This window comes from Erinaceus europaeus, chromosome 6 (genome assembly GCF_950295315.1).
Source record: "Erinaceus europaeus chromosome 6, mEriEur2.1, whole genome shotgun sequence".
In the NCBI taxonomy this organism is placed as follows: domain Eukaryota; kingdom Metazoa; phylum Chordata; class Mammalia; order Eulipotyphla; family Erinaceidae; genus Erinaceus; species Erinaceus europaeus.
The window spans coordinates 28,391,014-28,408,153 of NC_080167.1; the positions used below are offsets into that span (position 1 = coordinate 28,391,014).

General features: G+C 37.7%; 1 protein-coding gene across 4 annotated transcripts in view; it reads left to right on the forward strand.

Moving 5' to 3' along the window:
• TARBP1 (TAR (HIV-1) RNA binding protein 1) overlaps positions 1-17,140 on the forward strand; it is an 81,290-nt gene that overhangs the window by 38,984 nt on the left and 25,166 nt on the right. For 3 of the 4 annotated variants that reach the window (XR_009550207.1, XM_060191976.1, XM_060191975.1), the window contains exons 18-23: positions 560-750; positions 923-994; positions 1,367-1,487; positions 7,113-7,223; positions 11,648-11,797; positions 13,511-13,597. Coding sequence is in view for 3 of the 4 variants with exons in the window: in XM_060191976.1 (XP_060047959.1) it covers positions 560-750; positions 923-994; positions 1,367-1,487; positions 7,113-7,223; positions 11,648-11,797; positions 13,511-13,597 (732 nt within the window). In the remaining variant the exon portion in view is untranslated. The remainder of the gene's footprint in view (positions 1-559; positions 751-922; positions 995-1,366; positions 1,488-7,112; positions 7,224-11,647; positions 11,798-13,510; positions 13,598-17,140) is intronic. The other variant, XM_060191977.1, reaches the window with a different exon arrangement.

The window sequence follows — 17,140 nt, forward strand, 5'->3', positions numbered from 1 at the left end:
AACTTTTATCAGAGATCTCTCTGGTTTCTGAAGGCATTTGCCCATACAATCACTGATATATCATATGGAACATGACATTGCTGAAATGACAGATTGCCTAGGAATTCACATGTACCTCTTTATCCAGAGCAGGAAATGGAAGGTTAAATTCTCTAATTATTCCCACAGTTCTACAATGCCTCTCAGTTCTTTTGTGCATAATGTACTCTATAGAGACCCCAGTGCCTCAGGAAAAGGAAGGCCACTGACAAAGTGCAAATCAAACTGAACGTGTCAGTGTCCTGGTGGTTATTTCCTTCTTCCATTCTTTAACTTTTAGCAATTTCTACTACAGAATTGTGGGTGGACATCACTATTAGTAGAATTTTGTTAGTAATGAGAAATGAAGAATTAGCATTTGGTGATTATTAGCCATTTTGCAAAATTCTAGCAATAATCCATTTTTAATTTTTATCCTTTGCTCAAACTATCATTCAAAGTTCATTCAAATAACAGTTTTTGGCAAATATTATACTTAAAAATAAGTTAAAGAGAAAATAACCATTGTATTTTATTATAGATTATGTTCAAGATAATTGAAATGTCTGCTATAAAAACTGGAGTTTTTAATACACTGATAAGTTATTGCTGCCAGTCTTGGATAGTTTCTGCTTCAAATGTATCCCAAGGATCACTATCAAGTGCTAAAAATTATAGTGAACTTGTCCTTGAGGCATGTATATTTGGAACTATGTTTAGGCGTGATCAAAGGTAAAAAGATATCATTATTTAAATATGTATTAACATATGTCAAATAACATATTGAGTAGAGCTATGTCTTTAATTTGAGTTTTAAATGACAAAACCACGAAGCATAGGTTAATTTTACATTCGAGAGTTTTGATTTTTTCTAAGCTAACATCTATTATTCTTTTATGGAAAGACTTGTTCAGGAAGTACAGACCTTCATAGAAAATCTTGGACATGATTGTGCAGCAAACATTGTTATTCAAAAGTAAGTATAATGGATTTCCCATATCTTGATATAAATGGACTATGGAAAACTTAACATCAGATGAGAGGCATTGCATAACAGTTAAATATAATCAATGTCTACTAATGATGTCAGTATAGAATGAGCCTTCCAGAAGGATGTTAGAAAATGTTTTTCCCTGGCTATACTTTCTATGCCAGCTCTCCTTTTGATATATACACATATATATGTATTTGTTGTTCTCTGTCTATTTAAAAAACATTGTCAGTAAGTGTACAATTAATTTTATAAAACTTTGGAACATTTTAATATTATGATATTTCAAAGCTAATATTTGATCATTATTATGTTTTGAAAATGTATTAACACAGTTCATCATTTTATATTTTCTAGTACTAAAAGAGAGGACCATTATGTGAGAATCTGTGCTGTTAAATTCCTGTGCTTATTAGATGGCTCAAATATGTCTCATAAATTGTTTATGGAAGATCTTGCAATCAAACTATTAAATAAAGTAAATATGCTTTCTTTTACTTAAATGTATTTTTGTTTTTATATGACTTATAAACCAGTACCCAACATACATGCTTTATGTTCCTAGACCTCATATTTCTGGGTATTTTTTTAATCAAAAACAACATTAAGTTTATGTTCTGTGTTTTTAGTTAAATTTTGGCTTTAGAGAACAATATTTTCCTATTCTTCTGAACTTGGCTTTTGTGTATTTCCATTACTGCCCCCCCTTCCTTCCTTCCTTGTCTCTTTAATTGTCAGGTGTTTTTTATTTTACTTTTCTTATTTTTACCTCTTAATCTAGTTGTATTTCTTTTTTTGTGTTTTTTAATTTTTATTTATAAAATGGAATTATTGACAAGACTATAGGATAAGAGGGGTACAATTCTACACAGTTCCCACTACCAGAACTCTGTATCCAATCCTCTTCCTTGATAGCTTCCCTATTCTTTATCCCTCTGGGAGTATGGACTCAGCATCATAATGGGGTGCAGATGGTGGAAGGTCTGGCTTCTGTAATTGCTTCCCCTCTGAACATGGGCATTAGCAGGTCAATCCATACTCCCAGCCTGTCTCTCTTTCTTTAGTGGGGCAGGGATCTGGGGAGGGAGGGCTCCGGGACACATGCTAGGGTCGTCTGCCCAGGGAAGTCAGGTTGGCATCATGATAGCGTCTGAAACCTGGTGGCTGAAAAAGAGTTAAGATATAAAGCAGAGCAAATTGTTGACTAATCATGAACCTAAAGACAAGAATATTGCAGATGAAGATTTGGGGTCTCTGTTTTGGAAAAAGCTAGTAGATCTATTTTAGGTATATTCCAAAGGGCCCATGACTTTACTAGTTTTTGGCTGAGCCTGACATCTAATATGCAGGTGGAACCAGGTTATTGTCTGGGGAGATGGCATCATAGTTGGAAAAAGGACTAGAAAGCTAGATCAGGGAAAAGAGTAGCTCCCAAATATGGGGAAAGTATATAAATATTGTTGACTGCAATCCCCATCAGCTTGATCTGGAGCCCATATTCAGCACAGGAACATGTAACCTCTGCATCCCTGTAGGTCTGAGCCTGCATCCTGTGGTTACGGCTAGGAACATTCCAGGCTACACTAATTTCAGGACCCATCTTCCTCTGATAGTAGGTAGAGTATGTTGTCCAACCTCCCTTTGGAAAATGGAACAGTCCCTACCATTGTTGATTCACATTGAGGACAAGGTCCTATAGGGGCCCACAGAGGGGTCCATTATGTTGTTCCTGATGGAGAAGACCAGTGACAGTGGCAAGAAGGATCTGTTAGAGGTCTAGGCCATCATGTCTGTGTGGGAATTCTGGAACCCCCTGACTAGGGCCCCAGGTGATGGGGTAGCCTGGTAATGACTAAAGAATCATCATTAAAGTATGCCAGTCTCTTGCCCTTATTAACCTTTTTAAAAAAAAAAATATTATCTTTATTTATTGGGTAGAAACAGTCAGAAATTGAGAGAGTAGAAGGAGATAGGGAGATAGACACCTGCAGCCCTGCTTCACCACTTGCAAAGCTTTCCCCCTGCAGGTGGGAATCAGGGGCTCAAACCTAGGTCCTTGTGCATTATAACATGTGCGCTCAACTGGGTGTGTCACTGCCTGCCCTCCTTATTCAGCTTTTGAAGTCCTTACTTTATGTCTTACAAAGTTAGCTTTGGTGTGATTGAGGGACGTGTAATAGGAGGTAGGTCAGGAGAGGGTATCTAGTTCTAAGTAGAAACTTCTCTCCTCTCCTTGCCTCTTCCATCTCTTCCTCTCCCCTCCCCTCCCCTCCCCTTCCTTCCTTCCTTCCTTCCTTCCTTCCTTCCTTCCTTCCTTCCTTCCTTCCTTCCTTCCTCCCCCCCCCTTCCTTCCTTGTTTCTTATAGAGACAGAACTGGAAAGGGAGAGAGGGGGAGAAAAAAATACTTGAGCCCTGTTTCATCTCTAGTGAAGCTTCTGCCCTGCATATGGGAACTGGGGATTGAATCCCTGGCCTTTGTGCTTCTGGTATGGCACCACCTTCCAGCCCCAATAACTTATTTATTTATTTATTTTTCACTCTGATTTTTTTTTAATTGGGGAATTAATGTTTTACATTCAACAGTAAGTACAATAGTTTGTACATGCGTAATATTCTCCAGTTTCCCTCTAGGTCCTCTGAATCCTTCTTGGACCTGTATTCTCTCCACCCACCCACCCCAGAGTATTTTACTTTGGTGTGATATGCCAATTCCATTTCAGGTTCTACTTGTGTTTTCTTTTATGATCTTGTTTTTCAACTTCTGCCTGAGAGTGAGATCATCCCATATTCATCCTTCTGTTTCTGACTTATTTCACTTAACATGAATTTTTCAAGGTCCATCCAAGATCGGCTGAAAACGGTGAAGTCACCATTTTTTATAGCTGAGTAGTATTCCATTGTGTATATATACCACAACTTGCTCAGCCACTCATCTGTTGTTGGACACCTGGGTTGCTTCCAGGTTTTGGCTATTACAAATTGTGCTGCCAAGAACATATGTGTACACAGATCTTTTTGGATGGATATGTTGGGTTCCTTAGGATATATCCCCAGGAGAGGAATTGCAGGATCATAGGGTAGGTCCATGTATAGCCTTCTGAGAGTTGTCCAGACTGTTCTCCACAGAGGTTGGACCAATTTACATTCCCACCAGCAGTGTAGGAGGGTTCCTTTGATCCCCACAACCTCTCCAGCATTTGCTGCTGTTACCTTTTCTGTTGTATGACATTCTCACAGGAGTGAAGTGGTATCTCATTGTTGTCTTTATTTGCATTTCTCTGATAATCAGAGACTTGGAGCATTTTTTCATGTGTTTCTCAGCCTTTTGGATCTCTTCTGTGGTGAATATTCTGTCCATGTCCTCCCCCCGTTTTTGGATGGGGTTATTTGTTGTTTTATTGTTGAGTTTGGCAAGCTCTTTATATATGTTGGTTATTAAACTCTTGTCTGATGTATGGCATGTAAAGATCTTCTCCCATTCTGTGAGGGGTCTCTTGGTTTGGGTAGTGGTTTCTTTTGCTGTGAAGAAGCTTTTTAATTTGATGTAGTCCCATAGGTTTATACTTGCCTTAGTCTTCTTTGTAATTGGATTTGTTTCATTGAAGATGTCTTTGACATGTATGCGGAAAAGAGTTCTGCCAATATTTTCTTCTAAGTATCTGATAGTTTGTGGTCTAACATCCAAGTCCTTGATCCACTTGGAATTTACTTTTGTATTTGGTGAAATACAGTGGTTCAGTTTCATTCTTCAGAAAATACAACCCAACAATATGCTGTCTACAGGAAGCCCACCTAACTCAACAAGACAAACAATAATTGATTGTTTTAAGTATGAAATTATGTTTAAGTTAATATTACGTTGAAAGAATATTACATTGAAAAACTAGTAAAGTAAATGTGCAGTTAAGGACACAAATTGTAGTTTTCCACAATGAATTCGATAAATACGTGAAATAAACATAAGGAAATTCCATTAATACAAGAAAGTAGACATGGCTTAAGACAAAGTTGTTTGTAAGGCTGAAGCAACATTGTTGAAATTAGAAGAAAGGTTATATGTTCAAAGTAAGAGGATACATTGGGTTAAGGTCCTGAAAGAAGGCAGTAAAGATACTAAATTCTCGTTATGGAAATTGGAATGGGAAGAGAATTAAAAAAAGCAAAATTATTGTTTAGGACAATAATTTAAATGTCTTCTCTGGAGCAGAAGCATTAGTATTACCAAGGGACTCAGAAAACTAGATTCTTTAGAAATATAGTTTCTCTTACCAGAAACTATAGGGATGGTTTCCAGCAGTCAGATTTATAAGTTCTCACAGTGATTCTGAAACTGTAGTTTGAGCATTACTGGTCTAGCATGGATGAGTGCCCAGTTAAAACTACTAAACATATTTCCTATGAAGATAGTTGGGGCAGGTGACATTTACTATTATTATTATTTCTTTTAGCAGTTTCTGACAACTTGAAAGATAAGAAATCAAGACCATGGTGTTGATATGTATGTAGAGTTGAGGTTAAATTAAAGACAAACAAGCAAAAAACTTGAAAGTATTGTAGATATTATTCTTGGAGTTCATTTGGTTGGGAGGTACATAAAACCTGAGAGGGCTGATAGACTAGTAGAGAAAAAGAAAGATCATTGTGAATTAAAAAGCAAGTTGAGTAGAACAGGTAAATTGACAGGTTTTACACTGGAAAGGAATTTTGATACATTCAAGTGAGCTTCTGGTGATATGTTTATTGGATCAAAAACCCTTATACTGGATATATATTTTTGATTTGCCCTAGAAATTCTTTTTTTTAAAAAAAGATTTTATTTGTTTGTGAGAAAGACAGGAGGAGAGAGAAAGAACCAGACAGCACTCTGGCACATGTGCTGCCAAGGATCAAACTTGGGACCTAATGCTTGAGAGTCCAAAGCTTTATCACTGCGCCACCTCCTGGACCACTGCCCTTAGAGATTCTATTTGTAGCTGCATTGACACTGAGCAGTATATAAAAATCTAAAAATACCTGTATCAAAAGAAAGCCTTCCCAAAGAAGTGACAATATTAGAGGAGGAAATAATGGTACATTTCTTCAAGTTTAAGACTTTATTTGTTTATTGGATAGAGACAACAGTTGAGAGGAAGGGGGGAGATAGAAGGCAAGAGTATGCCTGCAGTACTGATTCATCACTCATGACCTGCTGCTGTTGACCTGGGGCTTGAACCCTGGTCCTTGCACGTTGTAATATGCACTCTACCAGATTCATCACCATCTGGCCCTGGAAATAATGAAATTGTAATCATTATCAGGAGTAACTAAAATGTTTGTTAGCTCATATCAGTTTATATATAATCAAACACATAAAATGAGATTGTGGAAGAAAAAGATAATTTAGAGTGGTGATTAGTACTATATGCTAAATGCAAATGGATTTGGAGATGGTGGATGATGTATTTTTTATTTTGAACACATTTGAAAGTATAATGTTAACTTAGCAACTAGAGGACTAGTACTTAATAGAACAAAAGTAAATATAACAGTTGGCTGGATTTAGACAGCATAGATAAGTACAAGTAAAGGAAAGCTGCTAATGTAGACAGACTCTGTGCTATTTTACTGTATCTCGTGGCATTGAAGTGTCTATTTCTGTGGTGCTGTTGTCTCTGTGATATTTCTGTGAATTACAGACAACATTTCCAACTTAAATAAGACAAAGAGACATAACATGAGAAATTTCTGTATCAGTGAGTACACTGTAATAGCAATATCTCAATGTCATCTCACTCCTATGATTCTATTTGTATTTCCCCCTTCACTGGACACAAAGAAATTTGGAAATGTATTTCTAAATGTTCTTTGTACTAAGTAGTTACATTGTTCCTTTTCTAATTTTAAAAGCAAGTAAAAGTTAAACAAGAGCAACTAAATTTTTCTTAAGGAAACTGTAAAGGGTATTACAGAAAGTATATTTCTTCATCTTCTTTCTGCCTTTTGGGGTTTAATAAACACCATGCACAGTTTAAACTTCTTAAAATTGAAGTCATCATTGATTCCATTTTCACTAATCATAAATTCAGTTTGTAATTTAATATTGACTCCCCCCTCCCACCCTAGGATGAATTGGTGTCCAAGTCTAGAACTCGATACTATGTAAATTCTCAGCAACACAGAGTGAAAAACCGAATATGGCAGACTCTGCTAGTACTCTTTCCCAGATTCGATCAGGTATGATATTTATACCTCTAAGCATTTTTCCCCCACATGAGTGAACTGTTAAGTAGAAACTATCTTACGCTGTTTTGAATTTGATAAAATGATTTGCTTGTTTGTGTTCTTAAAACTAAAGCAATTTAGAGTTTTTTTTTTAATATTCTTTTTGTCGCCCTTGTTGTTTTATTTTAATTATTATTGTTGTTATTGATGTCGTCATTGCTGGATAGAATAGAGAGAAATGGAGAGAGGAAGGGAAGACAGAGAGGGAGGAGAGAAAGACAGACACCTGTAGACCTGCTTCACCACCTGTGAAGCAACTCCCCTGCAGGTGGGGAGCCAGGGACTCAAACCAGGATCCTTATGCCTGTCCTTGCACTTTGCACCACGTGCGCTTAACCCACTGCGCTACCGCTCTACTCCCCAGAGTTTTTATAAGTAAGAAAGTGCCTAGGTGTTTAGTTATTATAGAAGTGAATATAAATTGATTTACATGGCCCCATTTAATATTTTTCCTTCAGTATTTTAATGTATTTTAACCATTTAAAGTTGCAAATGTTATTTGATCAGAACATGTAAATAACTTTAACTCTTAATTTTCCACAGTTAAATAAACTTGGAGTGCTGTGGTTTGAAATTTTCTGTGTATTTAGAGACTGCAGACTGTACAATTTAGCATAGGACTGTCTTTCCACATCACTGATTTTCTTGCTCTTGCTTTTAAAAGTACTGTGGCCATATAAACCAGAAAAATAAAGGCCAAGTTTTCTGTCTCTTTCAACAGTCTTTTTGCCCGAGAGTAGCCTTTTCTTTTCCTTAAGGAAGCAAAGAATAAGTGATTATACTCTTTGTCTTATTTCTCTAATTATCTGTGCTTACTGTTCCTATTAAGAAAATAAATTATCAGGCCAGGGAGGTAGTGCCATCTGTAGCAGAAGCAGGTTCTTATGCTTCAATCACCAATGTCCTGGGTTCAATTTCCAGCATTACCATAAGCCAGAACTAAGTAGTGCTCTGATTTATAAAGAAAGAGGAGGAAGACAAGGAGGAGGAGGCAGTGGCCTAGTTCATGCAATTTTAAATTTGTATTGCATAGGTGATCACAGAAGCAACTTTTTTTTTTCTTCCTTATACCTTAGCACTGCTCAGCTCTGGCTTATGGTGGTGCTGGGGATTGAACCTGGGACCTTTGGAGGCTCAGGCATGAAAGGTTTTTACATAACCATTATGTTATCTTCCTAGCACTTTTATGTAATTTTTAAGCATTTTTGAATGCTGAAAAACTCCTTTGGATCTTTGAAGTTTCCTACCATCAGCCCTCTTTAGCCTCCTAAATGTTGTATGGAAATTACATTTTATCTCCTTTTTGTGGCACTGCAGTCTCATACATGTGAGAATCTATTCTTTCTAGGCTTTTCTTTTCACTCTTCTTAGATTTCAGATAGATACTCAGCACTGCTTCATCATTCATAGAGCTTTTCCCTGGTGACATGGTCCTCCCATGTGATGCTGGGACTCAAGCATCATGCATGGTAAGGTCTGAGCTCTGCTAGATAAGCTATCTTCTAGCCTTAAGAGATAATTTAAAAAAACTTACTTTTGTATAATATAATTTTTAAAATATAGGTAATAAATATCCAGTGACTAAATATTTAAATGTACTTAGCTTAATGTTTGGTTAAATGTAAAAAGAAATAGCTAAAGGAGTTCTTTCTGGGGAGGAATACTGTTAGCTATGTGATGGGGACTGCTGATTTACATTATTGAGCTGATAATATTTGATTTTTAAAATACTGGGCTGGGGAGACAGCATAATGGTTATGCAAAAGACTTTTCAGATCTGAGGCTCTGAGGTCCTAGGTTCAGTTCCCAGCACTAACTACCATAAGCCAGAGCTGAACAGTGCTCTGCTCACTGTTTCTTCCTCCCTCCCATCCTTCCTTCCTTCCTTCTTTCCTTCCTTCCTTCCTTCCTTCCTTCCTTCCTTCCTTCCTTCCTTCCTTCCTTCCTTCCTTCTTCCCTCCCTCCCTCCCTCCCTTCCTTCCTTTTTAAAATTTTACTTTATTAGCAATTGCATAATGATCAACAAGATTGTAGAATAAGAGGGGTACAGTTCCATAGAATTCCCACCACCAGAGTTCCATATACCCTTCTCTCTATTGGAAGGGTCCCTAGTCTTTATTCCTCTGGGAATAGGAACCAAAGATTTTTATGTGGTGTAGAAGGTGGGAGGTCTGGTTTCTTTGATTGCTTCTCTACTAGACACAAGCATTAACAGGTTGTTCTTTCTTACTCTCTGTTTCTCTCTCTTCCCCCCTCTCCCTTGTTAACATAATATAAAATAAAATATTTTTAAAGGTATATATATATTATTTATTAAACATAAATTATATCTAAAATATTTTAGAAGTGTTTCACTTGATTATTGATAATATCCCTCCCTCCTTGAATTAGTCTCACCCTCCCCACCTCTAGGAATAAGATATTAAGGGAAGATGGGGCAAATGTCAGAGCAGGCAGGTCCTGTAAAGAAGGAAAAACAACATATTTTGGAGCATCCTTTGCTGAGAATTTAATTGTTATATCTTTTGATGTTGTTTAATCTTCATAACAGTCTTCCAGAGCTGGCCATAAATATCCCTGTCTTACACATGTAAGGGGGCCTGCCTAAGTAGCATAGCTAGTAAGAAGTGGAGATGTACTACAAAACCAAGTCTGACTTGAATTCCTACTCTACTTGTTAACACTGCTTCAGAACTTAAAAGCTGCATTTCTATTCCTTTTTTTTTCTCTACCAGTAAGGAATTCTTAATTAATATGGAATCTCCTTTCGAATAAAGAAATACATGAAGGGAGTTGGGAGGTTAAGCGCACGTGGTGCAAAGCGCAAGGGCCCGCATAAGGATCCTGGTTTGAGCCCCCGGCTCCCCACCTGCAGGGGAGTTGCTTCACAAGTGATGAAGCAGGTCTGCAGGTGTCTGTCTTTCTCTCCCCCCTCTGTCTTCCCCTCCTCTCTCCACTTCTCTCTGTCCTATCCAAGAGTGACAACAATAATAATAACTACAACAATAAAACAAGGGCAACAAAAGGGAGTAAATAAATATAATTTAAAAAAGAAATGCATGCAGTGCACTTTTTATGTGCTTATATATATATATCACCTGCTATATAGATTTGTTTGTTTACCTAGACATAAGTGCAGTTTGGGGCAATGCTTTTGGAGCTCAGGACTGTAGCCAGAATTGGGGAGGCAGAGAGGAAGAATCGTAGTTAAAAAAGACAACAGAGAAATAAGAGGCCTGTTTCTCTTGACTTATATTTGCCTCCTATTCTTTTTGGCATTTGTCATCCTTGTTTAAGTCAATGGCATATTAGCAGATCTTGATTTTAATATGAAATCTGCCATTTACTGTGTTTTGGGCTATGAAAAGTCATTTAATTTTTTTTTGAATCTTTTCCTTTTAAAATGCAGACAATGAGAACTTTTTGTAGGGCTGATAGGCAAGTAAAATGCAAGGTGTTAAAAACACCACAATCTTTCCAATAATTTTTTTTAAAGAATTGTTGTTAGGAGAGTTACAGATTCAATACTTTAATAAAACTGAAGTTTTTTTTTTTTTTTTTTTTTTCCCTGCTAGAGTTTTTTGTTGGGACTTCCTGTATGTTTTTACTTCTTTTTTAAATTTATTATTTTTTTTTAATTTTAAAAAATATTTATTTCCTTTTGTTGCCCAGTTTTATTGTTGTAGTTATTATTGTTGTTGTTACTGATGTCGTTGTTGGGTAGTACAGAGAGAAATGGAGAGAAGAGGGGGAGATAGAGAGGGGGAGAGAAAGACAGACACCTGCAGACCTGCTTCATCGCTTGTGAAGTAACTCCCCTGTAGGTGGGGAGCTGAGGGCTGGAACCAGGATTCTTAAGCTGGTCCTAGCGCTGCTGCCCGACTGCCATGTTTTTACTTCTATTCCCAGTTTACTGTCTCCTTTTTTCCTTCAGATAGAGTGTGAGGTATAGAGAGGGAGAAAGAGACGGGGAGAGAAACAACATTATCCTACTGGTCATGAAGCTTCCCTTGTGTAGATGCTCTCATGCAGTAACTGAGGGTTCAAACCTAGGTCTTTGTGTATGGTTGTTCATGCTCTACCTGGTAAACTGTCTCCCAACTCCTTAAATTTTGTATAACTAGTTTTCATCAAAATTAATAACCATTCCACAGTTGCTAAGAGACAGTATCTTGTTTCCACAGAAAATAAGTGATAATTATGCAGTGTGATAGAAGTACTACCTAATGTTTTTACAATCATCACAATATGTTAAATGAATGTATCAAATTAACATTAAATTTACACAATGTTACATGTCTATTTCATCAACAAAATTAATTTTTAAAAATCATTTACTACCGTGACTATTAAATTTGTGAACTTCTTTTCCTCAGAATTTCCTGACTAGAATTATTGACAAGATTTTTCAGGCTGGTTTCACAAACAATCAGGCATCTATAAAATATTATATAGAATGGATTATTATATTGATTCTTCATAAGTTCCCTCAGTTTCTTCCAAAGTTCTGGGATTGTTTTTCATATGTAAGTAAAATAAATGTCTTTTTTTTTTCTTTAATTAAGGAAAGATATGGGCAAGTTGAGAGATTTAGTTCATTTGTAATAGTTGATTTTTGATGATAAATTTCTTTGTTCCTCAAATGTTGACAGTAATTTCTGTATTTATGACACAAAAATTTTAACATTTAACTTGTTTTTGAGTACTTAACCTGTTTCAACAAAATGAAACTGAGAGAGCTTTTATTATTGAAAAAGGGATAGCATCCTTAAGCAATACCTTCTCCCCAGTTCACCCCCCCCCATTTTTCTGTGACTAGTTCCTAGTTGAACATTCCTTTGCTTCTAATGAAATAGAGAAAATAATAGAACACAGGGTAGACTCTAATGCTTGCTCACTAAGAAGAGGAACCTCTAACACTCAAATAACAACAAATGTCAGTCTATTAGTATTTATATTTTATCTGTATCATCCACACCCTTAACTCTTCTTCAGTTTCTTTTAATGCAGTGTTGAGAGACGAACAGAGACCTCATAGTGCCATACTGCTGAGTGACCTCCCTGCCCATTTTTTTCTTTTCTTTTATATACCTGAAGAGATGAAGGGAAAAAAAGTTAGAGAAAGAGAGGAGGGATGTCAATGCCCTGCTCCACCATCTGTGCTTCTCTCCCTGTGCTATCCTTGATGTTCTCAGGACTCAAACCTGGTGTTTTGTAACACACATACTCTAAAAAGTTAATATATTTCCTTTCTTCTATTATGGGTGGCATAGTGGTTATTATAATTGGAATTTTATTTCACTATCTCATTTGATTGTCTCTGTATATTCTATGTTTCATGAAGTGAAGGGCCTTATTTATGTTTGTTTTCCTCTTTCTGACACAGTACCTAGCACATGGAAGAAATTAACTAACTGATAGTTTAATAAAAGAATTCATCATTTGATTTGCCTTTTGGAACAGTTTATGAACTGCAATGTCCTTTCTAATCTAGCATCTGTCAGTTTATTGCCACTACAGCAATGTGTTATTTCAAATTACTATTATTAGGGTTTCTAAATTCCAGTTTAATACTCATCATGACTTTTAAAAGTTATCTGCAAAATTTCACATTAAGGTTTTAGTCTTAAACTCTTGTTATTCCCAGTCTACGCTGTTTTCTTCACATCTAGTTTGCCTTTGCCTTCCATATACCTTGTTCCTTTGTTCATCTTACTTACTTTTTTACCTTCTTTTCTCCTTCGTGCCTACCCACCCTTCTTTTTAAAATTTATTTATTTATTTATTTTCCCTTTTGTTGCCCTTGTTTTTATTGTTGTTGTAGTTATTGCTGTTGTTGTTGTTAGATAGGACAGAGAGAAATGGAGAGAGGAGGGGAAGACAGAGAGGGGGAGAGAAAGACAGACACCTGCAGACTTGCTTCACCGCCAGTGAAGCAACTCTCCTGCAGGTGGGGAGCTGGGGGTTTGAACCAGGATCCTTACACTGCCATGTGCGCTTAACCTGCTGCACCCAATTCCCCCCCACACACACACACTCTTAAGACCTAACCTTGTCTGAAGGAAATTTGACTCTTCCACCTATTTTACAGTATGATTAGTACCATATTTTGACTTCTTTCCTTTTAATCCCATATTCCTACCCAGCCCCTACCTGCCTCAGAAAAGAGGCTGCTTCACAATGCTCACAGATTCAATCTAGTCTTGAATAGTTATTTTGCTTATCTGATTTATTTTCAGAGTGAAGAAAGCTTTAAAACAAGCATTTGTACATTTTTGTCAGTTTTGTCACATACGGACATCATTACTGAAAATATTCCAGAAAAGGTGGGTTTAAGTTGCATGTGAGAGGATCTTAAATTTGTGTGTGTGTGTCTCCAGGGCTATTGCTGGGGCTCAGTGCTTAGACTACAAATCCACTGCTCCTGGAGACTATTTTTTTCCTTGTTGTTTATTGTTGTTTTTGTTGTTGTTATTGCTGCCATTGTTGTTAAATAGGACAGAGAGAAATCGAGAGAGGAGGGCAAGACGGGGAGAGAAAGACACCTGCAGAATTGCTACACCGCTTATGAAGTGACCCCCCTGTAGGTGGGGAGCTGGAGGCTTCAACCAGGATCCTTGAGCTAGTCCTTGTGCTTCACACAATGTGCACTTAACCTGCTGTGCTACTGCCTGGCCCCATACATTTATATATCTTTTTAAAAAAAATTTTATTTATTCCCTTTTGTTGCCCTTGTTTTTTATTGTTGTGGTTATTATTATTGTTGTTGTCGTCATTGTTGGATAGAACAGAGAAATGGAGAGAGGAGGGGAAGACAGAGGGGGAGAGAAAGATAGACACCTGCAGACCTGCTTCACCGCTTGTGAAGAGAGTCCCCTGCAGGTGGGGAGCCAGGGCTCGAACCGGGATCCTTACACTGGTCCTTGTGCTTTGCACCACCTGCGCTTAACCCGCTGCGCTACAGTCCGACTCCATCATTTATATATCTTAATGCTGAATATCCTTTGCAGTTTTTGTTGTATCTCATGTTCTATGTCACTGCTTTGCTAATGCACGTACATACACAGACACAATGCAGTTAGGTATTGTCTGCTTGCACACATACACAATGAGCTATTATGTCAGAGTACATACTGAGTCTATAGACAAATGAATGCACAATCTTTTTTTTTTTAAATTTTTTATTTAAGAAAGGATTAATGAACAAAAACATAAGGTAGGAGGGGTACAACTCCACACAATTCCCACCACCCAATCCCCATAACCCACCCCCTCCCATGATAGCTTTCCCATTCTCTAGCCCTCTGGGAGCATGGACCCAGGGTCGTTGAGGGTTGCAGAAGGTAGAAGGTCTGGCTTCTGTAATTGCTTCCCCACTGAACATGGACGTTGACTGGTCGGTCCATACTCCCAGTCTGCCTCTCTCTTTCCCTAGTAAGGTGTGTCTCTGGGGAAGCTGAGCTCCAGGACACATTGGTGGGGTCTTCAATCCAGGGAAGCCTAGCCAGCATCCTGGTGGCATCTGGAACCTGGTAATTGAAAAGAGAGTTAACATATGAAGCCAAACAATTTGTTGAGCAATCATGGATCCCAAGCTTGGAATAGTGGAGAGGAAGTGTTAGGGAGGTACTCACTGCAAACTCTAGTGTACTTCTGCTTTCAGGTATATATTTTGCAGTAGTTTATGGATACGTGTGCATATAAGCTCTCTCTCACAGAAACTGGTGTATATCTAGGTTATGGGACTTTGTTAGAAAGTGAACTACCTGAGATGAAATTAGAGTGTACTATAAAAGGAAAGGTCTCACCCGAGTAATGAAGCTGAAGGGTTGTCATTCCACACGTGAAGTCTCTGGATACAGCCTGAGGTGAAGCATGTTGAGGTGGCAATCGTTGCTTTGGTTAGGTTGTGATCGGCGGATGCAATATTATTTGGTTTGGATTGGGAGATGCATACGGGAAAGTGGGCCCTATCCAAGGGTTCCAGGACTGGGGGAAGTAGGGGCTCTATAGTGAAGATGTGAGGTTCCTGCTGTCTTAGAGTTCAAAAAGACAATCGATAGTTAATATTATCATCACATTATTTGTTAATTGGGTTAACTTTGAAAAGTCCTTTTGTTATGGTTTGCTGTACAGTATCCAGTATCTTGTATATAGCTGTGCTATTGGATGCTTCTAATCTATTTGGTCTAGGCTTTTGAGAGAGTCTGCATATCAAATACATAGCCTATATATTAAAAAGATTCAGTTTGTCTTTTGAGAAACTTTGAGACATACAATTGATTTCCCCCTCTCTTATTAATTAACTACTGATTTATATGTCTACATTTTGCTAGGAGTGTACATAAACACCATTCCCACCACCAAAGGACTGTGACCCATCCCTCCCGCCCACTCCCACCCCCCACTGGCCCAGGAAGCTACATGTCTACCCCTCACCACTGGGTTTTTACTTTGGTGCCCTACTTACAATTTGATCAGGTCCTGCTTTTAGTTTCCCTTTCAGATCTTCTTAGTCAGCTTCTGTTGATGAGTGGGATCATCCCATACTCATCTATGAATGCACAATCTTTTACAGTACTATTTTTAAATTTTATTTTAACGAGAGGGAGAGAGAGATACAGAGACAAAGAGTCCAGAGCACTGCTCAGCTCTGGTTTATGGTGGTGCTGAGAATTGAGCAGTACTATTCTTTTTATACATATATAATTAGCACTTCTTTTATTACAATTGTCTTATGTAATTTGAATTATAAAAAAGTCATTCATTCAAATACTTGATGTTTAATAAGTGCTATTTATTATTGGGTAGAGACAGAAATTGAGTGGGGAGAGGGAGGTAGAGAGGAAGAGAGACAGAGACACCTGTAGCCCTGCTTCAGCACTCATGAAGCTTTCCCTCTGCAGGTGGGGAAAAGAGCCATGAACTTACATCCTTGTGCACTATAATGTGTGCACTTAACCAGGTGTGCCACTGTCTGGCCTCAGTAAGTGCTTTACTATCATGTACAGGCAAGTTGAAATACATTAGAAATAGAAAAATTGTGTACACATTAGGCTGAGTAAATTCTGTGTAACTGATAAACAGCCAGTAGTGGAAACTTTCTTTCCTTAGACATCATATCTAAATTTACAGCTGATGAATTTTTGTATTTTTATTTATTTAAATTTCATCTTACCTCTAACAGAACTAGTAAGACTTTTGAAAGGCTGTGTTCATCTTTGTGGTTTTTTTTTCTGCTTAACTCTGTAAGGCTTTTCCTGGGCTTCCAAAGTTATCACAAAGAGCCAGTGCCCTCTATTGGCTTTCCTTCAGTATGCCTCTTACCAAAGACACTGTGGCTGTCTGGGTTGTTTCTAAATATTCTGCATCCATAACTCAACTGCTAAATGAGTGACTTAAGAAAACGATTGCTGGGGGGTTCCTGGAAGATGGCGGACTGAGAAGCTGTTAGTGGCTTGAGCTCTGACCACATCTTCTGGAAACGGTAGGATTTTCTGCCTTTAGTAGGCCAGTCAATAAGGGGTCCTAGCAGTGAAACCAAGGAGGTGACTATAACTTAATTTGGGTTAAGAAATAGAGTAGAAAAAAAGGGAAAAAAATTTTTTCCTTTTAATTATTAAGCACACTGCCTCCCCCCCCATAACCAGTCCCTGGGGACCAGCTCCTAGCAGTCTCCCCTGCTGAGCTTCTGTCTTTACCAAATTCCTGTCCCACCAGGGAGTATCATTCATTCTAAGTCTATACCCTTCTGAAACCTCTGGCCTTTTTTCTTTCTAAGTAGCCAACCCCCCCACCTCACCCCACATAGCTAATTAAATAATTAAAAATAAATAAATAAACTTTCCTTTCACCGCTCTTTTATGACT